At 41.1% G+C, this 26,368-nt stretch overlaps 1 protein-coding gene across 2 annotated transcripts; it reads left to right on the top strand.

Moving 5' to 3' along the window:
• Nucleotides 1-1,811: 1,811 nt before the first annotated feature.
• On the top strand, nucleotides 1,812-25,506 carry LOC118229382 (placenta growth factor-like). 2 transcript variants are annotated; one of them, XR_004765660.1, is made up of 8 exons: nucleotides 1,812-2,503; nucleotides 18,731-18,767; nucleotides 20,043-20,239; nucleotides 20,948-21,027; nucleotides 21,500-21,526; nucleotides 21,727-21,789; nucleotides 23,074-23,928; nucleotides 24,938-25,506. XR_004765660.1 is itself a non-coding variant. In XM_035421294.1 (7 exons), exons 1-7 carry the CDS (start codon nucleotides 2,426-2,428, stop codon nucleotides 23,099-23,101), a joined length of 510 nt encoding a protein of 169 aa, XP_035277185.1. In that variant the 5' UTR covers nucleotides 1,812-2,425; the 3' UTR covers nucleotides 23,102-25,506. The 2 variants fall into 2 exon arrangements, 1 of the variants encoding a protein (XP_035277185.1); XM_035421294.1 differs by having other exon boundaries at nucleotides 23,074-25,506.
• Nucleotides 25,507-26,368: the final 862 nt, after the last annotated feature.

Raw genomic sequence — 26,368 nt, 5'->3', positions numbered from 1 at the left:
TTGTGAAGATGTTGAGTTGGCCTGCACTCTCAAGTGTTTACAAACGCAGGCACCCCAAGTGTGGTCCGTTCAAAAAGCATTAATCCAAGCTATCTTTTAGAGCTGATACAAGTGTGTGGAGGACTTCAGCATAGAATCCCAGACTCCTGCATTCCTGCACCATGGCAGGGGCTGGATCCCGTGCAACAGATAAACTCTGAGGGAGTGGTTGTCGTGCAAGCCGTACGAGACCTCCACTGCCCGGCCCACTGATCCTTCCCACACATCTGGTTTATGGGTAGGATAACAATTTCTTAGTAGAAGTTGAAAGGCCATCTGTCATGGAGGGTGCCATGGGGAAAACGGTATGGGGTGGAACTGAGTTCCATCTCCAAGGCTTGAAAATGAAATAATTTTAAGCTCCCCCCCTCCCAACCAATAGCAGGTATTTTCCCTACATTTCCCTTTTTAAGTAACAATAAAATAATGGTAATCTTCATGCTACATCCTTGGGAGACTGCCAGAACGTCCATGGGAGAAATTTATGTAGCAATAACCTAACTCTGGTCAACTTAAACCCACCCTACTCCTTGTGGGATGAGGCCTTCTGTGTGCTGTTGCTGTGGACTACCGGTCATAGTTGAGTTATAACATGGGCCAAGCTCTGTCCTGAACTACAGGGTCCAACTTGCACTTGTGCCAGTTTCTCAGCCCAGCAAATTAATAAGGACTGTCAGCTATATCTAAAATCACAGCTAATGTTGATGCTTTTATGTCATCAACCACCCATAACATTACATTTTATTTGGTAGACACGTTTATCAAAAGCAATGTACAATAAGTACATATCGAAAGGCATAGGAACTACTACAGAACACAGACCCGAAAAGATACAATTCTCATTAAGTATCAGTTATCCACAGCCATGAACATCCAGTTTAGTTCATAGTAAGGATAGGGTAAGCCAGTAGAGTTACAGCAAGCCACTCAGTCTGGACCAGTTTTCTGTCCTTGCAGCAAACTCCAGTGATCTTCAGTTAAAGATGGATACTGATCTAAAGTCAGGCCTTGGAAGAATGATCCTTCTGTAATGTCACACACATGTATGGCAGTTGCACCCTGTGGCACAGATTTCAGTGTTTCTGTAGGTCACATCTTTTCCAGGCACTGGCCCATCTGACTCACCTCTGCTCTAGTTTGCCACGTTTTTTTCCCAGCCACTGTCCCTCTGACTCAGGCCAGCACTGCTTATCTCTGCATTGATTTTTGTCGAGTGTAACATTCCTCAAAGAACAATTACACCTGCTGCAATGTCCATCAATGTGTGAAATCAGAATTTATTTGGTGAAGAATTACAGCTGGACTCCTCTGCTTGGGCGGTTATTGCATTCATGGACACTTTTCACAGAAGCAGGGAAGGGTAGATTCTTTTACAGTAACCATAATGTAATTTTAATATTTGCGCTGGTGATGCAGTTGAGAGTATTTGTGGCTAGTAATCGTGTGTGAAATTTGAGCAAGCAAGATCTTTGGGCCAGAGCAGACAAGTTCCTAGACTGTAGCCACAGGGGAAGTGGTAAGATCAATGACCTAATAGTCATCACTCAGAAAAAGGCATAGATCTTTCCTTTCCATAAAATCTCCACAATAATTTAATTTCCAATATGTTCAGCAGGAGATTTTTTCTTTCTTTCTTTTTTGTGCAATGTAGAAGCATAACAGTACTTATTTATGACAGTCCGCGTTTGAGCGGCAGGGGGAAGGACCGAAGGAGCGAGAGGCTGTAGGGAGGGTTCAGTCTATGTGCTAAGGGGTAGTGAGAATCACTTAATTCCATGTACGGCACCGTCTGCATGGAGAGAAAATACACGAGAGAGACGAACGAGACAGCGCACAAACTTGGTTTCCGTTATTCGAACCAGTGAATAATTTCCTTCCAGGATCTGTATTCTAAAATTCCCGATATATGGCCTCTATCGGTTGCGCACTATTACACTAAACATATGTATTTCATTTTATTTTGAGCCATAAACTAGGTCGAATTTCTCCCCGCTCGATACAATTTTACAACTTTATCAAAGGGGAGTGATTTTATTTTAAAGTGCGTGTCACGCATACATGTCGCTGAAACGTCAAGACATGTAGGCTACAGTATAGGCTACAAATGTTACTGACAGCTATTATGAACATGCTGTAGCGAAACTTTGAAACTACGTCTGGCAGTTTGTCAGGTGGCAGCTTTCCTGCAGTACGTGACGATGCGCTCATTCACTCAAGACGAACTCTGAAGAAGGATACAGGAAAAATTGTCTCCGCTGAAAGTGGCGGGATTTTTGTTTTCATGAATTCATTGAATCCGGTTTATTTTCCTGAACACTATCCTGGAATTCGGACTAAGCTTGCTTGATTTGTTTAAGAACACCGCAAGTGGCGTATTTAAAACCGGATGACACTCGAAATGATATTCCTTTCTTGCATCACGCTGATTGCTTCCAATATCCTTCTCCGCTGTTCACCTGTTCAGGTAAGGTGATCTTTGAACCTCAGTCTAAGCATGGTCATATCGCGTGCAATGCATTTCACAGCTGTTTCCCAATTGTAGCTACGTCCTCTGACTGGGAAGAAAGCCCTGTCTCTCAAAGTAATTTTTCATTTCGAAATGTGAGTCGTGACTTCAGGGTGGGTAAAATATTAACCATTCGATCATAAGGTGATGAAATGAAGTTCTGACATGTGGATTATGGCTTAGTTGGTATTTAAATATTGGCGCACACTCAGTTAGCACTCATTAATTAATGGAGTTACCCTGTGAATTCGTGTCACCGGAATTATCGGTTGAATCGGGTAGGTTATAGTGATGAGTGTCAGACAGCATAACTCAACCACTAATCACAACTCCCTTTCTGGAAAAACTGCGACTAAAGTTTTGGAATGGAGTGGCTGCAAAGTGCCCCTTTAAACGATTAAAGCAGCGCTGGTCATTCAGAATGTCTGGCATGTGTGCATATCTACAGAACATGGGTTCAACTGTGGAAAGCATATGATTGTGTGATGGACACTCAGGTATTGTTTCAACGTGGTTCGCACTCTTTAAATTCACCATCAGCGTTTCAGAATTTATCTAGCTGGCTTGGACATGACAAGACAGCTCACAAGTTTGATATGGTTTATTTTCTTTCAGCTGTTAGCCTACTGAAGCAGGTCAAGTGAATTGCAAAACGATGGCCGCTAAAGGTCAATGACTAATATGACTCGTATGACATTATTGTAAAAATAAATAAAATATTGAAAAGAATGTACTTGTGTGCACTTTATATTTACAATTCTTTAGTGTTTTCTGTTAGACTTGCACTAGTAATTAAACATGACTCTGCAACCTTCTAGTTGCTTGGTCCTGAGTGTCCAGTCCCTTGAACTATATGCTGCATTGCCAGAACAATATCTTCCACATGGTAAGTTGAGGTTTCGCTCTCTGGCGGTGGACAGTTGTCCAGCCAGAAACAGCAGTGTCATGCCTTCAGGGCAATATCAGTGATGCATGTAACTTAGGAAAACACAAAGCAACCTCACCACACCCTGTGGGCTTGTTTGCTTTGATTGTACGGTTATAACTTATGCCCCTTATCCCTGCCATCACTCTATTGAAAGCCCAGCAATAAGGACCATGTTATTTACAAGCAGCCAATAATAACAAGAGAAGATAGCTTGTCCATATCTGCTGCTGGATAAAACAACAACCTTATTTTAGCAGCTTTTTAGCAAAGTACATGATGGGCTTTGAATGACTCGCTCGTTAGTTGATTCCAGTTCATCTTTGATTTACATTTAGGCACTGCCTTTTTGACTAGTCTTTGTAATCTTCCCCATCACCGAGAAACATGTATGTTCAACCCAGCGAATGATTAGAGTCTCATTTGCATAGTCGAGAGGATGTATGGAAGTTTCCCATTCTCTGGCGCTGTACATCTGCCCCTCTCATTAATGTGAAAAGGAAATGAAGCCAGCAGTCGCTCAGCTCCAGGAGCACACAGGAAGTTCTCCCCAGGTCTCCTCAGGAGACCGGGTGTTATTCTGCTTCAGTCGTTGCCGACTCCCCACAGTGGGTAACCTGTGGCAGTTCCACGCCATGACGGTTGTATACCAGCCTCCTGCTGCTCTTCTACCGTACCTAGAGGGCTCCCTGATCCTCTTGTGACACATAATACATGTTCCTTTAACTTCTTCAGTGTCCCACCATTGGACAGCCATAGTGAAAACCAGTCACCTTTTGGCAAAAGCAGATTTCAGTGTAAGGTCCTCAGCACATTTAGCCTATGGTTATACAGGGCTAACAAGCTTTCTGTACAGTACCAAACTAGACAGGGCACACCTAACCAATGGTCCATTCCTGAATTATCTATGATTCTGTGCACACAACAAACACTCATTCATGCTTGTCTTCCAAACCCCGGATAAATTAATGTCATGAAGCAGGTATTAAAAGGGGCTGGAAGACCTAGAGCCTGAGATACGAAATAAGCATTTGAGCACTAGTGGAACTGCAGACACTCTACTCTCTGTTTAGTCTGGTCAGTGTTAGTCAAGCGGTACTTGCCTCTCACAAATCCATAAACTCAGTCTGCAGTCTCCCCCGGCATCACTTTTCCTAGCGACAGCTCATCCCAGATTCCTCTGAAATTTACAGCAATATCATACTGCTCTTATCACTAATATCCTGGACTCCTGCTTACTCATCTCAGATTCATAGCAAACTCATCTTGGATTAATCCCAAACTCATAACAAATTCATTCTTGATTTATGCCATGATTATACACAGCTCGGTTACCTTCGCCCTAGATTCTCCTGGAGGCACATTGATTTGTTTGTGTTATTATTTCTAGCAGCCTTGAGTACCTTTTCAAATATAAGGAATATTCCACAATCCAGGAAAATGATAAATTGAGTGAGTTGTATTTCATGTAAGAAGCTTGTTATCTGCTTTTTTCAAAAGCTCTAATTGGATAACTGCTTTAAGTTGGAATGGGTGTCTGAAGCAACTGTGATTGCCCAGGGTTGCATTGTTAATTTCAGTTTAATTTCTCATAAATCTTGCGAAAACACAGATGTTTCTCATTTGTATCTGTTATTCCAATCCTTGTTGATTATATGATTTGCTCACTTATGCGTTTTCATTTAGGTATCTGTCTGCTCATAGTCAGGTCTTTTTTCTTTGAAACCAAATGTAGTGCCATGTGGTTCAGGATACTCATGCATAAATGTCTGTGAAGAGCCTCTCCCTGAATCTTAAAATTCAAGATGCTTAATTGGCAGGAAATACATTACCAAAGCCTGGCAGCAGGCTCTCTCTCTCTCTCTCTCTCTCTCTCTCTCTGCCCCCCCCCCCCCCCGCCCCACCCCCACTGGGCGCTGGTCTGCATTAACCATGTACATATTGCGGAATGATGGGGACATTCCTGCAGCATTATGAACCTTAGGGGCTTTGGGAGCTAGGTTTCAACCCCAAAAGTTGCACAAGGGACTTAACCCGAGGTGCTTCAGTAAATATCCCACTATGAAAAATGGATAATATGTAAAACACATGTAGCAGTGCATGCTGCCCTGGGAAAGTTCCATCTCATAAGTTCATAAATAATTATAAAAATAATAAACCCTTCCAACCCTATGCAAACATCTGTGACCTTTTCATCTCCTGGTACAGATTAGCAGTCATGGCATAATGCAAACGCAGTCAGGACATGTTGCCACAGTCATGCTGAAATGGGTTTTTGACACCAGGGGCCTCATTTATAAAATTATTTTATGATCAAATAGTACCTTAAAGAGTTGGTTATGCAGAAAATCATGACTATGTAGTTTTTCAAAATCCCACTTTGACGTGCATGTGATTGCACCTTTACTTAAAGTTTGAGCTAGATAAAAGTTAATTACCTGCTGTTTATGTGGAGGTACTGCACATTTGAGGGCTGCATGCGAATCCCTGAAGTGATTTGCTCTTTCAGAATAACATTAAATAGAAAATCAATTTTGGGCATTTAAGAGTGCGAGAAATTTTGAAATGTAATAGAGGAAAATGGCTTTTATTGCCCACAAGCTACTACCTGAAAAAGTCAACGCCCTCTATGATCTATCCTTCGTGACGTTTTCCCCTGCTCGGATATCTCGTATACATTACAGTAACCTTAGTCATGTATTCTTCAAGCTCATTTACATAGCTTTCCAGTGTAGTTTATGGCCTCGTTCTTGCTGAAATTGTGGCTTAGCTATTGCACTGCGTACCGAGTTACTTTCACTTTTCGTTTTCGCATAGCATGAGTGGAAGCTTAGCGCGCGCTTTATTGATTGTTTATTGGAGCTTTGTGTGTTTATTGGCAAATGCTTGCGTAAGGACACTGCAATAGTCTCATTATATTATTGTAAATCATTCACGATTTAATTTCATATGTTTGTAAATTGTTTGAAGTTTCCTCCCTGTGGGCTTACCCATTGTGATCAAGTGGCTTGTGTACCTCTTTGATGCTATGAGCTATGCCAGTGGGAGTACGTCGCTCTGGATAAGAGCGTCTGCCAAATGCCTGTAATGTAATGTAATGTAATGAGAAAACTACTGGCAGATTTTTATGAAACTGGACAGGTCAAAGGTAAAAGGTCAGCACAGTTAAATCAACTGTTATTGAAGAGAGCGGCACCTGCTCGCATGTGTGTGTGTATGTGTGTCTGCATGAGGCTGTTAGTGAAAGACATGAGTTCCCTCACTTCATACTTTCCTGTGAAATTGCTTTGTAAGCTTTGATAAATAATACAATGGGTGCTGTGGGAGGCTTTGCCTCATTTTCTACAGCCACAGTTTGCATATGAAAATTACAGCACACTACTTACTACTTACAAGAATGACTTACAGCAGTCTGACATCTGAGCGCAGGTCAAAGCACACAGCAAGGCAAAACCAAGTGGTTTGATTGTTTCTAAGTGAATTTTGTGTGCGTGATAAGTAACCATTTTTGACACAGTTTGCACATAGAAGCTCACCTAAAGGACACATTTTGACTGAAATACAAGGCTTAGTCAAAAAGAAGGAATGGGTAAATAAAGAATATTGTGTTGCAGGGTTCTTGAGGGTACCATGTACACACAATATTTCAATTTTGAGAGGTTTGGTGCCATTCAAAGAGGTTTTGGGGCAGGACACTTGTTCCCACCTTTGGGAATATGTACATCAAATTTTACTGCTTTGTTAAATCCACTCCAAACTTTTATCATGGTATTGTATACATCCTGGAGTACTATTGGAAAAAGAAATTTGGTTTCATCCAGTATCAGAAGTACATGTAATCATGACAGAATAAAGAAAATGCAAAACTATTTTTGGATTTATTTGTTGATTTTATAGAATAAATTTGTCCTGTATGTTTACTGAGTGACACTCCCATAGGACCAGGGGTTTTTTTTGGGACAAATGTGCTCTTTATTTCAAGCTTTGAACCATGTCTGTGCTGTATGTAGTTTTAAGACAGCGTGGGATTCTGAGGGCCCATGTCACTAATGGTGCTTTTTTCAGCACTCCAATTAGCTCAGGAGGTAGAGCGGTCATCTGGCAACCAGAGAGTTGTCAGTTTGATCCCCAGGGCATTTGGGTGTGTCAAAGTGTCTTTGAGTAAGACACCTAACCCCAACTGCTCCCAACGAGCAGGTTGGTACCTTGCATGGTTGACTTTCGCCGGTGAGTGAGTGAGTGTGCATGTGAATGAGAGGCATTCATTGTAAAGCGCTTTGTGCAGTAGTTTCTGGATAGTGTGCTATATAAAAATGCAGTCTAGTCTAAAACACCAGAGGCACTGGCTGTACTCCCTGTCTGTTGACTGGAAGATGTCCATCTCTCTCCAGTTGATTTATACTGTGTTATTTTTTTGGGCTCTTTTGTCAGTATCACAGTCGGTCTAGCCCATAATGGGGAGTTCCGTTTGGCCTGGTTTTCAGTGGAACATGACCCAGGGTCACGGTCTCTGGCTTATGTTTATGCTGATGGGATAGAAAGATCCTCAGTTCCATTGCCAGAACAGCCACTGCCTGGACCGAGCGCCGTGGTTTGAAGGGGTTTCCCATCTCCTGTGGGGGTTCTGCGTCAATGTCCGTCGCTGTCTCTGCTCCTCCATCGTCACTCTCTCTGTTTCCTGCACTGTTTACCCTTCAGACTTCCTGCTTGGTTGACATTGGCGTTGTGTGGATGTACTGTACATCGGTTACTGACTTGGGATCAGTGAGATTTGCACAGAGCTGGGGGCTGCCATCCTCTTCTGTTCTCTCTATCAGCTCCAGGGTCAGTCACCCAGGGTAGTGGCCCTGCTTTGTCCTTACAGTAAATGGAGTGCTGAAACTTCATCCATATTGAAGATCACAGGGAACCTAGGGCTGTTCTCTGAAAACAATGTATTTAATTTATGTGAAGGTTATCATTAAAATTTGACTGATTTAAAATATGTGATTTAATTTATATGTGTCACATGGGAACAAACATTGTGCATATAAAAATTACAGTCAGTTGACTGCAATGACTGTTCTGAGCGTGCATTAAGGGAGAGTTCCCATTTACACAAAATATATCACGCTTCATCTGAACTATCAAAAGGATTCTTCTACAAAGGCAAATAACTAATTCAGTTCCTTGCTGCTCATGACAGCATGTGGGGCTTTCTCACATTGCATGATATCACTTTTCCTGTCACCAAGTAATTTCGAAATAACCTCCCTTGGCAGATGTTTGGACACAAGGAAAAGTTTGCTTTTAGAGCTCCAGGGATAAATTTTCACTGTCGATAAATTTTTCTGCAATTTCTAATGGACTTGAAGCTCATGTCTTTTTTCTGGGTTTTATGTTCTCGTACTGAATGCTTCCATCACCCTCAGTACACACCTTTTAATATCCATAGGCCCCCAGTTGCAATAATTTACAAGATGTGGAAGGAATTAGATATACTGCATATTGAGTTCGATGACTCATTGTTTCTTGGAAGCAGTCAAATACTTTATTGATTGGGGAAAAAAGCACGTTCATATGCTGTGTTGTCATGGTTCTCCACTGCTGTAAAACCAGACGTGTATATGATTTACATCTTAGAACCAGGTGATGATGGTAAAATCATACATGATGGACTGCTGAGTGAAATTACATACATCAGAAGGTACACCGAACTGAAAAAATAAATAAAACCTAACTGTTGATGAGAGCGATGCTAACTAAATAATAAGAAAGAGTTTTACACGATAAGTGTGCCATTGACATGTCGTTTTCTGTTCTGTGTTGAGTGTTAAGAAGTGAAAAGGCTGTGTTGTGAGAAAGAGCCCTAGGTTGTTGCTACTCGAAGCAGGTGCTTCCTTTACAGAAATACAACAGTTATTGAGCTAAGCTGTTATGCTTGGAGTAATGAACACGGACTGCTGTGGTGCTCTATGGCAGACTGAATGAACAGCCTAGGCTCTTGTGTGGCTGGTGAGGTGAGCCCATACACATTGTCTCATTCCCCTCCTTGCTTGCCCTCAAGATGAATCTTGTAGCACTGGGGCTCCGGTGATATGTGGGAAATCTTTGAGGGAGGAGGTTATTCTAATGGTGTGGTGCTCCCTGATGCAGAAAAGCTAAAAGAACCACTCAATGAAGCTTGAAAATGTCCAGTACACATCATGATATGAGTGCATCTGAGCATGCCTTCCTGCCACTTACTGGAACTCTTAAGCATTTTACTGCATTATTATACTTCATTTGCTAGCTGAGGCTTTGTGTAACTTGCTATTAAACCTTTGTCAATTGCCATATTTTTGTATTTGATGCTATTTCATCCCGTATGCAGCCTCTATGAATCAGTTTTTGGACCAAGGCAAAGGTCAAGCGAATCAACAATTATGCCTGTCTTCTATGGCCCAAAGTATACTCTGCGACATGAATGTGCTTCAGTAACAGAGACATGTTATAATGATATTATACTCTTTGTCATAAGACTAAAATTATCTTATTTACCCTGTCACAAAATCTTCTGTCATGATAAACTCAGCACTTGAAGAACTGCAATGACAGTGGAATCTTGTCACAGGGTCACAATAACAACAGCCTTTTCATGGTGTCCCAGTGACAGTTCTGCTGTTTTGTAATGCCATTCCCAGAGGACAGGAGGCGTGGTATACATCCAGGAAATCTACTGGCCTTTGATCTCCCGTCTGGCTCTAATTTAGGTTTACCCAGGGAGAGTACGGTTTATCGCAATAGAGGCATTACCTCTTCCTTTTGTGAGGACTTCTGTGTGTGTATTGCAGGAAATTAGCAACAATAGGTCATATGGGAACATGGGTTTTGTTTCCCTGGTTTTACTGGCAGATAAGAAAAGGCAATATTTGTTCACTGGGCTTTATTCTTCAGCTGATCTTGCTATCTGGCAAAGCTGACAGTGGTCACCAGTTCATTAGATTGACCCATCCATATGAGATAAAGATTAGTGGACTTTTTTGCATCAAAACCCAGGAACAAGCAGTATCGAACTTCCAAAACAAGGACCTGATTTATGAGTAGTGTTTACTCAAACCCACCCATGAGTGTCTGCTTTGCTGAATTCTGCCTGGAGCTTTGTCATAAAAAACCTGACTGTTTTAGGGTTCCCCCCAACCTCTTGTCCTGAGAAAACCCTGCTTGTGAAAGAGAGCACAGCAGCATGGTCTCAGAGGAAAATTTCTCAATGGCAATACATTAGCTCTCAGGTAAACTCAGTAGTCTTTGTGAGATGGGCAGTAATTACGGGCTAGCTGAGGTTAATTGAAGTGGCTGTTGGTTTTGGCTACAGATAAAACCGTCTCTGCATCTGTTCCGCTGGTCTTCATGGCTGCTGCCTTGAAATGCTTAAACTAGAAAATCCATATATTTCAATGTGTTGCTTGCAGGGGATTCATAGGGAGATTCACAGCGCCTCACCTTGGAGGGAGTCTGTCACCAGGGCTATGACTCCGGCAGAACAGACCTTCTGCACTGACTGCCCAAACCCTGCAAAATGACCTCATAGAAAGGACAGATGCAAAATACATTGTGTGCTGTTGGGGATCTTGGAAATGCTTTACAGTGCAAATTGCTCCAGTTTCGCGTTTCGCACACATTACCCTTGTGAATTCAAAGAGGAATAAACACCTCCTTAAACGTGCCTTTATAGGGCTGCATTTAACGTTGAATTAGCTGGGGGACAACTATCACCATATTGCTGGTCTTGGCCTGTCTACAGTGCAGATATATTATATTTTTTTGTTACTTTCAAAGGCTTGTGGCCACTCTGTGCGTGATCTGAGGACTGTAAGCAGTGCTGTAAGCCAGAGGATTTGGGCTGGTAGCAGAGGAGTGGGGTGGGAAAGATTTCTGGGGAGGGCTGAGAGCTGGGGACCTGAGCAGGTGATGGCAGTCATGTGCTTTTTTGGCTTGACTTTATTAACTTTATTTCTGACCATAATTCATGTGTAACCTGTGGCTTCTATTTAAAGAAATACAATACCTCCTTGTCAACCACCACCCCTCAGCTTTTAGGGTTCCTGAAACTGTAAGTTGGGGGTGGGGCTCCACACCAGCTAAAATAGAATGAAAATATTGCATTTTGTTGGAATTGCCAATGCAGCACTGACACAGGCTGTTATTATTTGTTTGCCACTGTTGTATAACAGAATGTGTTGTAGATGGTGACAGGGGAGTTGATCTACCTCAGAATGATTTATGTAAACTGAGGTCAGCTTAAAACATTCCTTCTCACTTAGTCTTCATCCTTAGTATATATCCTTCACCGGGGTGTATTTAACCATTTCCACTTCAGATCCAAGAAAGGCTGTTTTAGATGAGAAAGGGATATGATTGGCTCTGGAGCTGTGCGTATGGGTTTCATTGGCAAAAAGAAATCGTATCCATGGTGCCTTTTGGCAAAAATGATGTTGAAATTATGGAGGTAGTATGGGGATGTTTGAGAGATTCCTACCGCAGTTGAATCTCCAGGTGTAATCCAGGTGTTAGCTGTAAGCCCATCCGCGCACTACAAAGGTGCCTTAACAGGATAAGCCACTCAGCAACCCAGGTACTGTGATTTGAAAAGTTATGGGGGGGGAAATAGGTTTCTCTGGGGTGGCATGAAAGAGCAGCCCATAAAACTATGAGACTAGTTATTCCATTGTGAGCACTGATTCCATGAGCTATTGGGAAATAATTTATCCTTTATTAATTATTACAGCATCATAGAGGTTTGCATAACAACAGCGTAAACCTTTTCACCATTCTTCTGCAGTAACAATAAGAATACTGAGTTTTGTGCCATTACTTATCTTGTGTCTTTACTTATTGTCAGGAGATTCTGCTATGTTGACTTTAACAGTATATATATGCATCATGTGCTTTGTACAAGGTGCTGTAAAACTAATATTTGCCCTCTCCCGTGTTTGCCAAATCCAGGTGTGCTTGCACTTTATGTCACGTAATCCTTTCTCTTTAAACACCTGATCATCCTTGAAGGAGTCCTTGCCTGCCTAATCATACTATTCTGACCAGCTGCGCCGCAAAGCTGTGACTGGCTGCCAGGGAACCATGCACGCACATTTTTGTCCAATCAGATCACGGCGAGGGGATGGGCCTTGTTGTTGCAGAGTGCAGCTGTTTCACTTGCTAGTAAAGTTTTCCCTCAATGTCTCCAGAAGTAAGGTCACAGGAGAATCCTCAGGCATTGTATTAGAGCAGTGGTTCCCAAGATTAAGGAAAAAATTATGAAAGAAATTACGTGTGCAACAACCTAATTATGAGTCTGTTTATCAACACTAGTCTTTCATTTGATGAATAAATTGTTCCTTCTTTTTATGTAATTGTTTGCCATTTAGCACAAAAAGCCCAAAATGAACATGGAAATTTTTTTCTTCATGGCATGCATCGGTATTTCTGACATAATGTGGCTTAAAGGTCCAGGAAACTGGATTTAAATTGTGGTTATATTCTCCAGAAGTGACAATGGATTGTCTTCTTAATATTTCTTTCAGGTTTTCAACCCCAATTATAACCATGAAATTGCGATAAACACTAGTGAATTATTATGACCTGTTCAGCGGACAAGGGCAGGGTTGGCGTGTATCCTGCGCTCATTTGCATTCACATCCGTAACACACGTCATATGTAAACCATTCGTCATCACTAGCTATGTTAGAGCCAGTCAGAGCAGGTTGTCACATGCAGTAACCTTACATTACCGGACAAAATGAAAGAAAGCAACATAAACTAGGCTTTGCCATCATATAGCTAAACCTGAAGATCATTCAATGTGTGATAATGTTGTAACACTGAGCTACTATATACACTAACTTTAGACTCCATAGCATTCCCTAACTCCTGACATTATACCCAAATAAAGAAAGTCTTTGACTTCACATGTCTAAGCTCGAGAGCTATTTAAATGTTGCTACCAAACGGTAGGTCTAGCTATTGATCCATCGTGTTCTGCGACATGTTCCGGGTGAAAATTGACACAGCAAATATTAACTGTATGGGTTATTCTGATATTGCAGTGCCCATGGGCTCCAGAAAGAAAACCGATTTCTTGTAGGTCTCTTCATTTTTGGGAAAACACAACAATTTTGCTTTTGCCGCATCCAGAGAAGGGGCAATACTTAGGCATTTTCAACTTAGCTTGCCTTACTGGTACAAAAGTGGCAAAAGCATCAATTACATATTACATGTAGAAAGAATTTCACTGGTTCTAAGGTTTTGTTACATAACTAACACCCATTTAACCCCGCCCACTGAAAACCAACCATTTAGCCAAGAGAATTTTTTGTTGTTGCAAGAATCATTGAAAAATATTTCTTGGCAGTTTGTCAATGTATTAGAGAGACGAAAGCCTCTGTCAGCATATTCAGAGAATTCCATGGCTGTGGGTTGGATGTGCAAGGTGAAGCACCCTCTCTACCTCCCTTTTTTTTTGTTGCGGCTTTGCCTGAGAACTGCTTTCTTGGGAAAACCCTACCCCCAGCTGTGATAATGCAAGACACAAAGCCAAGAGTAAAAAAAAATCAGTGGGAAATGCGCCTAGTCAATCTGAAACCAATATAAATCTCTCATTGTGTGTTCCTGTCTGCAATCTGAGGAAGTGTTATGCATATTTATCTCAATTAAACAAATAATTCCTACCAGTTTTACACATTAAGGGTAGTTGAATGTGGTAGGCCCTGTTCCCTCTCTATCTTGTTTCTACTTCAATCTGTCTTTCACTCTTATTCTTTGTCTTTTATTCTTGTTCTCTCTCTCTCTCTCTCTCTCTCTCTCCCTTCCCCAGTCGTGCTCTGTAATTTGTAACTGTATTGTAATTTGGGAGTGATGCCACTGATTCCATTGACAGAGTGAGGGAGCAGACAGGGTGTGTACGTGAGTTTCCCCACATAGCCTAACCGGTGTGCCAAGAATGGAGAAGCAGACTATCCCCCCCCCCCCCCCCCCCCTCCGCCACACTCGGCGGGAGGTGCCAAAGTCACGTGCGACACATCCCATTCGACTGCCTCCCGCATTTCCCCACCCGGGGTGAGACCATGCCCGAAGTGAGGGGTGGGGGTGGTAAAAACCTGTGATGTGGTTGAGCTCAAACAGAAGCCAGCTGTTTCCTGGCTCTCCCTGGACCAGCCCCGAAGCCCCGCCCAGGCCCACAGACAGCCCAGGGCCCACCGTGGATGACTGGCTGGAGCACAAGGGAACACTAAACAAACCAAACCCAGAGAATCTCAAAGCTTGGTTTTATTCAGAAGCAGAGGAGATTGTTGACACAATACTGAGAGGAACAACCATCTCTGCCTTACTTCCCTCCCCTTCCCTACACTGATGTTTTGAGGGTGTTGAGTGGGGTACATTAATGTTAACTGCATCTAAACCTGGCAAAATCTTGATCTGTATGCATCCTGCATAGGACCGAGAGAAGCCTGAAGAATAGTATAGTTTTACATGGGTACTTCCCTGCTTCATCATGTCATAGCCTGCAGTATCTTGTTTCTGTATGAACTGTTTGAACTGTGGAGTTTCATTATTGGAGGATTATAAAGTAATCCAGTCTTATCTAAATAGTCTCTGGACCTGTTGGGTCTCACTCCTGATTGATTGGAAGGCAAGCTCATATTTCATTGGCTCCAGGCCCTTTCTAGTATGCCACAGGCAATGAGCAGATGTGGTCAGAGTTTTATGGTGGCTGTGTGATCATGTGATCATATCCACAAACACCATGGGAAGCCATTTCAGCATATGCATACTCATCTCTGAGGAATGATCGGCTCTTCTGCCTCAACTGCGCGAGCAAAGACTCAGGACTAAAGGTACTTTACCACATGCCAATCATCTGAAGTGAATGGATAGATCACACTCTCATTCCTGTGGATGAAGCTGACCTGGCAGTGTGGCCCTGCTGGACCAGGGTTGAGTAGTCTTGCAGCCACACAGCCCTGCAGGATTGGGGTTGAGTAGCCCTGCATGTAAGTCTGGACATCCACTCCCCCATCACATGAACACCAGCTCACATGCACACAAGCATGCATGCAAGCGCACACGCACACACACAAACACTAACAGCGGGAATTTGTTTTTTTATTGTGCTATCCTTTTTGTTGTTTGTTTTGGGAAAGACCTTCGCAGTCTAAGAACATTTCAGCTATCTCTGTTCCATTCTACCTCTCTCCCTTACACACATGCATACACAGACACACACACACACACACAGGTGCCATTCTTCTGAGTCTGCTCTTCATTAATTCATTAATCATGTGCTCTCGCTGTAAAACAAAATAATAGTAACACTGGTTATAATTTGTACACGGGAAGTATCCAGAAACAGGGAATAACACTATCGCACCGGAATCTTCTTTTTTCCCAGCTAAAGGGTCAGCTGCAGCTAGGAATAAACTGCCAGGATTAGTGATCAACTAAATTATTTTCAGAGCGGTACTGTTCACTGCCACAAGAGGGCCACATTCATAGCATAGATGGCATGTTTAACAGATCTGTTCAAATAAATAAACAAATAATGAGAACACATTTTGTGTTACTTTCAGCACATTGTGTATTAAGAAGTCAACCTTTGTAACACATAAATTGTATATTTGTAACACAAAAGCAGTAACACTGACACAAATATAGTAACACATCCTTTTCTCTCTCAGCAGTTGAGTTGGTTGAACTCTCAGTTGCTGGCACACAAGATCACTGGTGCTGTAGTGGTGATTCATCTTTTTTGTCAACAAAGTGGCTAATATCCAAATGCACATTTTCTTTCCAATGCAGGATATAAGTATTCTGATAAAGACTGCTGCCTCCTTTTAATTCAGCCTCTGTTGACACTCTCACTGAGATGATGGTAAAAATGAAGTCCTCTTTATTATCCTTGGCATCCTGTATGCCATATTTCTGAGAGTTATATGGATCTGTCTTTCCACACCTCTTAGCTATAATCAGTGCATCGCTTGTGACTAGTACTGTGCCAGCCTGAATAAAAATGCAATAATTTGACCACTTACTAAGAAGCCCTCGCTGGACACAAACTCCCTGAATAATTACACACTGATTTCTAAGGTTTTCGCTGAGCAATTGATTTTTTATTTATTTATTTATTTATTTATTTATTTATTTTAGCAGAAACGGACTGCTAAAAAAATCTGTCAGGTTCTAGGGCTCACCATAGCATGGAGAGTACTCTCCTTAAAGTGATGAATGATCTGCTTTTAGCTGCTGATGCTGGGAATTCATCAGGGTTTGTTCTTTTAGATTTCAGCGCTGCGTTTGATACTGTTGACAATACTATTTTATTTGATGGGCGTAATCACAAGGTGGGCATAACCAGTTAAGTTTTAAACTGGTTTTACTCTTACCTGCAAAATAGCACTTTTAGTGTAGCTATTGGTGACTCACAGTCATCTTGTGTGAAAATGATCTGTGGGGTGCCTCAGGGGGTTTGTCCTTGGGCCACTTCTCTTCTCCATCTACATGATACCCTTCTGTTGCATGGCTGACCTTGTCTGGGGCAGGTTATGTTCAGGCTATCAGACTGAAACATATACAAGCACCGCCCTTTGACCAATCAGCTCCTCGGAAAAATGCGTCTCCATTCCTGTAAGATCTGGTAGAGCTTGCGGGTGTTTTGCAGGGTGTAGATTATTTAGAGACCAAATTTATCTGCTGATGTTCTCTGATGATACACTCGAAAGATATAGATTCTCAACAGAGTACATATACATATGCAAGCTTCTTGAACCCTACGCATTCATGTCTACTTCCCATATTTATGGGACAACCCATAATTTTTGAGTTAAACTTTGGTGTGATTGCTTCAGACAATATTTTAAATATCCTGTATCAAGTTTAATGTACAGGAGCTCTAGAATGAGTCTAGAATCAGTTGCCAAATTATAATAATAATACAATTTGTGAGATAGGTGATTCATTTGTTAGTAGTGGTATGGTAAATACGGTATGAACTAACAAATTTCCATTAGCAATTTTTCTCTGCATACCCTTTGTTGGTGGCATCGGTGTTACTTTTCGACGATTCTTTTATGTTCCTCATGCCTATCCATTATGTCTATCCTTATCAGTCTTTTTTTCCTCAGGTGGGAAATACGCTATTGGCTTATGGTCCATGCTGTACTGCTATAGGCTAAATTTTTCAGACACCGGCACTTTTATGGGCGTGCGCACAGAGCTTGATTAGCAACCCGTGATCACTTAGCTCGTTGATGACCTCCTTTGTGGCACCGGTTAAGCCTGTTTGCAGTCGTTAGGGTTTGTCAAGCCAGCTAATGCAAATAAACCCTGGGTATGTTAAGCTTCCTTCGTAGTATGGCCACCTGTTATCTTCATCTCAGGGGATTCTCTAGAATTTAATCATTTTTATTGTGAAGGAACCTAATAGACTGTAATCCATGCATTTATCTCTTCACAATTGGACTACTGTAATTCCCTTTACACCTGCCTGAGTCAGCAAAGTTTTCACAGATTACAGCTGCAGCAAGACTCCTCACAAAATCTGAAAGGAGAGAACGCATTGCCCCGGTCCTAGCGTCCGTTCATTGGCTTCCAGTTCATTTTAGGATCAGAGTTGTTAAATTTGACTTTTAACTTTTAAGACACGTTATGGGCTAGCACCAAGTTACTTTCATGATCTTTTAACCCCATATGAATTAAGGCACCCCTGGTAATCTCTCAGTCTAGATTGAAGGGTGATCAGTTTCATTGATTCATCAAACATGTTTCATTTGATGCTTGTGGAGGGGAGAACAGGTGACATTCTTAGACACAATATAATATTGAAACCAATTCACTGTTTCTCTTTCTAAGGCCATAAGCACTGGATATCTGATATGCATCTAACATTTTTGAATGTTATCATCTTTTGTCATTTTACTTTCAAGGTTTTCAATCTTTGTTGTGTGAACAAACATTATGATTAATTATGATTATGATTATCGTCCCATTTTATTCATTTTATTATTTTTCTCTGTTTTATTCTGTCATGTAAAGCAGTTTTAACTTTGTTTTTAAATATGCTATTATTATTATTATTATTATTATTATTATTATTATTAATAATAATAATAATAATAATAATAATAATAATACGTTTTTAACCTGGTTTTTCATTTGTAGACAGGGGACTTATGTAGAAAATTCATTAAGGTCATTATGAGGTCATTAATGTTGTATGTTCACCCTCTTTCTTCCTTCTGGTTCCATTGTAGAGTTCTCCATATGCAATTGGAGTCCACAGCACTGAAGGTAAGCAGCTGCTCTGGCTAATAAGCCACACTGTGAACACTGAGAGGATCTGTTTGAGGTGTTCAGTTGCCCTTTGCTGCAAACTGAATGGAAACATTGGTAACAGTAATCACAGTCCGGGCGAGTTTATGACACAAAGCTAATTAACTGCGATGTAATTCTGTGGTGGTTTGTCTCCCAGTCAGTAATGAGTAGTTTTAGAACAAGGCCTTTTATTAGTGACAATCCAGCCCCAAGACTCAGGGCTTATACTCAGCGCTTTTTACACAATTAAAATACATTGCCATATATTTAAAAATATCCCAAAATACATTGAATAATACATTTGCATGTACAGAAGCTCTCCAAATATGTGTTTCAATACTTGCAAATATATTGCCATTTTTGCTTAAGAATAGATTCTCGATGTATCCACATAGAGTCCCAAACAACAATGTCAGCAGCCATACCTCCATGCACTCTGCTCCTGCCGACTGGCTGAAGCTAAGCAGGTGTGGGCTTGGTTAGTACTTGGATGGGAGGCCACCAGGGAATACTGAGTTGCTGCTGGAAGTGGTGTTGGGTGGGCCAGCAAGGGTACAAATGGTACCCTCTGGTACAAATAAACCCCAATGCCCCAGTGCAGTGACGGGGACACTGTGCTGTAGGAGATGCCGTCTTTCGGATGAGACGTTAAACCGAGGTCCTGACTCTGTGGTCATTAAAGATCCCATGACACTTATCGCTAAGAGTAGGGGGTTCCCCAGTGTCCTGGCCAAATCCCAGATCTGGCTCTCGCAAAAACTTGCCACTAAAAATCATCCCCTGACTTAATTGGCTAAATAAATGTTCTCTCCCTCTCCACCTTCGTTAATGTGTGGTGAGCGTTCTGGCGCAAATTGGCTGCCGTGCATCACACAGGTGGGTGCTACATATTGGTGGTGGGTGAGGCGAGTTCCCCTTCGCTGTAAAGCACTTTGAGCATATGGAAAAGTGCTATATAAATGTAATTAATAATAATAATAGTTTCTTTCCATTAATCAGTACTTTTCTCAATACAAATGATAAGATATTGTACATTTCTAGTAAAAGTTTTTAAATTCATAAATAATTTATTTTTAAGATTGATATCGTTGGTATCTGAAAATATTGTGAGAACAGCCTTACATTATCACAATACATGACAAGTCACGAATAACTATATACTGATATTGTGATACCTGTGAGCTCAGATCAGACAGCCACAGATTGGCTGAGTGCTGTGAGTGATGGCCATGAATTCTTCTGTCGTTGCAGTGGTGCGGTTCCCTGAGGTGTGGGGGCGGAGCTTCTGCCGCACCATGGAGAAGCTAGTGGAGGTGGTGCAGGAGTACCCCGGCGAGGTAGAGCACGTCTTCAGCCCGGCCTGCGTTTTGCTGTGGCGTTGTGCTGGTTGCTGTGGCGACGAGAACCTGGAGTGCCACCCTACCCATACCAGTAACCTCACTGCTCAGGTATGCCCAAAAATCCACAGCCTTGCCCAGAGAGAGAGACCACATCTTTGCTTATAGGCTTCCAGTTGCCAAAGCACTAGGTCATTTGATTTCTGTAGCTGAAATCAGATGACCATGTGCTTTGGCACCACCTCTACTGGTGATTTTTGTAAGCACAATATGAGATACCAATAAATTCCAGTGTATCAAGTGATATCCAAATATATAAGTAAATGCCTCAAATATTAAATATAAATGTGATTTATTTTAATACAATAATTTATACAAAAATATTTTTTGTTCTTGATTTATTTTTCATTCTGGAAATAATTTCAGAATTTAACAACATGTCAGTGATGTGAAGACTTAACACATACTTTTTTTTTTTTTTAGAAATGCACAATGTATTGAAAAATGCTGCAACATCCAACGGTTGCTATTTTGGTTTCCTGGAATATAATAAACAGAAAGTATTATTAAGCAAAAGTTGCAAAATATAGGAATGTAGTGAAAAGACATATGGAGCACCGATCTATTCTCAAATGCATTGTTCACTATATCATAGTGCTTTTCCAGTATATGAAAATTCATTTCCATTGCCGAAGGGTTGTACTGAAATATTCCTTAGATATAATGTCAGGAAAAGGTAGATTAATCATTTCTGGGGAAAAAAAGAAAACAAATGTGCAGTCTGGTTTTAAATTCTGCCTCCTTTCTCTGTTATGCCAGCTGTTGAAAATCAAGCCGGGGGATGTAGAAAAAGAGTATGTTGAGATGACATTTATGGAGCATCAGACATGTGAATGTAGGTAAGAAGAGTCCTATCTGTGTGTGTGTGTGTGTGTGTGTCTGCATACATGTGTGTGTTTGTGTATGTGTACGTGCTTATACGTGTAAGTGTGTTTGCTCATTTGTGTATAGATGTGTATGCATGTTGGAATTCATACAAGCATGCATGTTTGTTAACCTGAACCACTATCTCACAAGTCAGAACTTCAGCTTTCTGGCATTTTACATTTATCATGTCAAGTTGTTCATTTTCATCCCTAAAAAACTGATTAGAAAAATAATGACTAAGCTATACCAAGAAAGATTTCAAAGGAACAGCAGTAGAGGAGGCGTCTTGCAGTCATGAATCATTATGATTGATGCTCCATGCGAGCTTTCCATGGCAAAATTGTTCATGTTTGTTCAGCCATTTCTTTTGAATGATGAAACATATGTAAATGTATGTCACTGATTCCTGTACTGAACTGACCGATGATGTTCTCTCCTCTCCAGACCGCGAAGCACTTTGAAAAATGAAAGGTCAGCATTTTTGCACACATGGACACGTAAACACGTGCACAGGCATAAACGCAGATTCATGTGCATACACACTCAAGTATCTGCACACACATACACTTAAACTTACATACACAAATGATGTGCGACCAACAGTATGCATAGTTAGACAAGAGAGAGTTTGGGTAATTATGGGTAATTTGTGTGGTATTGCGCCTCTGCAGGCAGAGACCGAGAAAGAGGGGGCGGAAGAGGAAAGACCGGCAGAACGCAAAAGAATGCGACACGTGAGTAGCCTACTGAGAGAGAGTGAGAGTGTGAGAGAGAGAGAGAGAGAGAGAGAGAAAGAAAATGAGAGAGAAAGGGGGAGTGAGAGAGAGGGTGAAAGAGAAAGCAAGAGAGAGAGAGAAAACAAAAGTGTGTGAGAGAGAGAGAGAGAGAATGAGAGAGAGAGGGGGAGTGAGAGAGAGAGGGTGAAAGAGAAAGCAAGAGAGAGAGAAAACAAAAGTGTGTGTGTGTGAGAGAGAGAGAGAGAACTGGATAGGGCTAGTATAGTGCATGTAGGGGGTATAAAGTGTTTGTGTGTGTGAGTGTGAAGGAGATAGGTAGATGGATAAGAGATCTTGGCTTTTCAAAGGTCCTTATTTAATATCAAAGATTTAGCAAATATATTGGGAAAAATACGAACACCCCAAAACAATTGATAAGAAACAACAGAAGAACAATCACGCCAGCATGATAAAAAAAAACAAGCCCCTATTTATTTATCTCTAATGAATCCTGGTGGTTACAAATAAAAATTCCTTCCCTCATTTACATCTTACGTCACTGATAGGGCCTGGAGAAAATATCGAAACACGTGACCATCTTGGCTGTCAATTTGAATTTCATCAGTTTTCCTGCAGGTGTCCACGTAGGCACTCCAAGTGCAGCAATCATTTGGCAATCACCAGAGATGTGACTAATTATGTAATCAAGAACTCATTATGAGCTCTTCATCAATGCTAACCAACAGAATGATGCCGATACGTGTGGAGGAAGTGAAACATGGATACACAAACAGTGCCAAGGCCAATGACAGACTGAGAAGTGCATACTGACTGATTAAATTGATTTTTCTTATGACTTATCTTTAGACCACAGGACAACTATTATAATAAACTGGCACTAAAAGCACAAAATCACCCAAAAAAAAATTCCCAATTGAACCCAGAAGGCCAAACTACTTGTTTTTTTTTATTATTTTTTATTCTGTTGAAGTAGAAGAAGTATATCTCTTTATGTAGTTTTCCTACATCACCTTCAATCCTTAGCTTACAGTAAATGTAAATGTGGCATTCACAGCTTGTTGTGTTATTCGTTACATGCCAATGCTGAAAATATATTCTATTTATTTATTTATTTATTTAGTCTTATTTATTTTCTATTTGTTATTGCCTGACAATATTTTATGAATCTGTAGAGCATGTTGCTCATTTTAAGTCAGCATCTCCCACCAGATGTTCTAAGCGAAGCAGACAGAAATGGAATCATGCAATAACTGCCTGCATTCTCCTGTCTTTGCCTGCTAGGTGTCTTCCTCCACGTAGACGGAGGTAGCTGTACCTCTGCCCCTGCCCTTGCCCCCCCCCCCCCCCCTTCTGCCCGTTTGCTCTCTGCCCATGGCTGACTGCGTGGACTGTCTTGAGGAGCTGGCTGAATCTAGGATTGGACAGGGTTTCTACAGTGATGAGCTGATTGGCGATGATCCTGCAGGGAGGCCAGAGGGTCTCCAGGGTGGGGGGCGTTCACCAATGAGAGATCATTTTAATGTCATCCTGACCTCATAATGTGTTCCTGAGGAGGACTGCAAAAAGTATCGACTATGATCGAGGGTCCACATAGAGACTAATCACTGTGGAAGACTACGATCTGTGTTTTGGGGTGTTTGTTCATTGAATTATTATTGATTACCACCATAATTGTGTATGTCTAAAAAACTATTTATTATCCAAATATTATGCAATCAAGGTCTGTAAAATAAATGTGTGCTAGGTGTTGTCTGTCTGCTTTTCCTTGGACTGATATGTTACCCCTCACAAAGGGGCTTGCATGTGCCTAACAAGACAAGGACATTCACTGTGATATATTGACACCACTGATTTTCCTGTGAAGATGTTGAATGACAAAAAGAGATTTTCTTTGAATGGACAAACGTGACTGTTCCTGTGTACAGTCTAAAACAGCTGAATATTCCTATGTAACATGCACAAGTGTTGAATACAGAACATTATGTCCTATTGTAGCACATTGATTTTCAAGTGAGGGAAAAAAACAAACAAAAATGGACACAATTAGCATACTTTTTGCAAGAAATTGTGGTGTGCTTTTATACAACCAGTTACACAGGCTCAAGATATCAGCTAGACTCCTGAGTGGCTCAGCAGGTAAATTTAATGAGTAAACGGTTGAAGTGCAAACTGTCAGCTTTAATTTGAGGGTATTCGCATTCATATTGGGTAAACTGCGTAGGAATTAACAGACCTTTATATACATAGTCCCCCCCCCCCCCAATTTTAGGGGAGCAAAGGTAATTGGACAAATTAAAAAATATTCTGATTTAAAGTTGTCATATCAAGTGCTTGGTTGCAAATCCTTTGCATTTGACGACTGTCTGATGTATGTGACCTATAGACATCACCGGGCACTGGCATCTTCCCTGGTGATGCACTGCCAGACTTGCTCTGCAGATATCAGATCCTATCTGTTCCTGGGACTTTTTGCCTTCAGTCTTGTCTTCAGCAAGGCAAACCCATGTTCAGCTGGATTTAGGATGGGTGATTGACTTAGGAAAGAAAATGTCACTTTTTGGCCCTGAAAAACAGCTTGGGTGCTTCAGCAATATGCTTGGAGTGATGCAAGGTGAAGCATCATCAAATGATTTTTGAGACATTTTGTTAGATGCCTCCTGCCTGTGCAAGCTATCATGTAGTAAACCACATATCTAGTAGAGTATTAAACAAGTACTTGCTCATAGGCAAGTGTACCAAAGAAATGTATGTGCTTCAGCTGTAATGCTGCCTGTACAGGGGGTGGCATAGCAGGGACATGAGAGTGTAGTGTATTTGCCAATTCCAAAATAAAGCGTCAAAATAAAATCATAAGTAAACAAGTGCAGTGCAGTGGGATAGATCACGCTGCAGTTTTACTGATGCAAACACAGTAGGTTGTCACCATCTACTGGTGCTTTTGCTGCATGTCATGATATTTGGTTTTCTCATTTCCATCATCAGAGTAATTAACCAAGATACTGTGAAATGCAAGACAAGATGCCGTATTGCACATGAATAAATTTGTAGTAATTCAATATGTCCTCAGCATTAAGAAACAGATTTTTTTTATGTAATGAAATTATTTAAAGATGTATTGTGACATGGTTTTCTTGTTGTTGTGTAGAAGCTATGTCTTGGATGCTACCATGAAACCTGTGAAGGTGACACTGCTAAACCACAGAGGACTCAGAGAGAAAATCTGCAGTTCAGCAGCTTCAATGAAAGGCTGTTGCTGATGCCTTTTCCGGTTTCCATTACTTAAGTTTTGCGGATCTGGTTACTTAAGAACTCTAACTTGCAGCTGCAGTGCCAGTCAGATTGCTGACACACAAGGAAAAACATACAGAGCAAGGGTGTTTCAGAACAGTTTTCCACTAGACTGCCTGTTCACTGCACAATATTACTTTGGGGGTTGGGCTTTGAAATTAGAGTTGTCAGGAAATATTAATGTAGTATCACATGCTTAGCAGGGGAAATGTCCAATAGAAGTATCAATCAATAATGAACCATTCTAAGGCAGGAAAAGAAATCAATAAACTTCATCAAGATCTTGAGGAGGCATTTGTTCAACAACTGTGTTTTCTGTTGCCCTCTAGTGGCATAATGCTGTTGTTGCATGAGTTGCAATGTCCTGAATCCATCAGTTAGAAACCAAAACTATTTGACAGGTTAAATATAAAAAGTTAGTGTTCTAGGTGCATAATCTGTATTTGTAACGCACGTTGTAATTAAATTCTATTATATTAACTGAATTGTTGTACGTTGTAATGGTTAACTCTTAACTGCTGGAATGTTTATGGAGCCAGTTTCAGGCAAGAGGTAGCAGTGTCCTCCTCCCCCCCAGCTCCCTATTTCTCCATCACTGTGCAGAGTAGACTCCTATATCACAATATCATTGACACTCCAGTCTGAAAACAGTAGCGTTCAATACACATTGGCTGACCCAGTATTTCCTATCTTGACCCAAAAGTACACTTTCAACTAGCACCACTACTGTTGCATCCCATAAGGCAACTAGGAGTGACTTCTTTTTTGAAGAATGAAAGAGATCTTCCGAGTATTTGCCTTTAATGTTTCAGATATGGAAGTACATTACAGAAATTGATTTTATAACGTACTTTTAATTCTTATGTCAAGCCAAGACAAATCAGCTACATATCGTCACAACTGAGGGCAAAATAATAGATTGATTAATTGAAAGGCTAGCAACTTTCTTTGTGTGAATAAGCACACGTGACAATTGACTTTGGCCCAAATGTGAATAGCCGTGCCAGTCTTTTACAGTCTTTGGCCAGCACTCAACCAAATGTGCCAGCAATCAGCCGAATCTGGTCCACGAGTGCTTGCTGTCTGGGACGCACCTGCAGTAGAAAGATAATGGTTTTCCGTCATTTGAAGTTCGTTCCAGCTCAAACGATTGTTTCCACGCAGTAACTGCCACTTAAATTTTGATACACTTCGTTGAACTAGGCGCACATAGCAAAGTTCCAGTTTAACTATGTGAGAACAATTACATAACGTAAGCTGACACCAAGAACAAACAGTCTTCCTCTCT

This window comes from Anguilla anguilla, chromosome 6 (genome assembly GCF_013347855.1).
Source record: "Anguilla anguilla isolate fAngAng1 chromosome 6, fAngAng1.pri, whole genome shotgun sequence".
Classification (NCBI taxonomy): domain Eukaryota; kingdom Metazoa; phylum Chordata; class Actinopteri; order Anguilliformes; family Anguillidae; genus Anguilla; species Anguilla anguilla.
The sequence above is the reverse complement of the archived record's forward strand: the minus strand, read 5'-3'. Positions and strand labels throughout refer to the sequence as shown.

Coding starts and splice junctions, on each gene's coding strand:
- LOC118229382 (XM_035421294.1), top strand. CDS start 2,426: ATGACACTCGAAATGATATTCCTTTCTTGCATCACGCTGATTGCTTCC. Junction 2,504..18,730: donor TCCGCTGTTCACCTGTTCAG/GTAAGGTGATCT, acceptor GTTCCATTGTAG/AGTTCTCCATATGCAATTGG. Junction 21,790..23,073: donor AACGCAAAAGAATGCGACAC/GTGAGTAGCCTA, acceptor TTTGCCTGCTAG/GTGTCTTCCTCCACGTAGAC.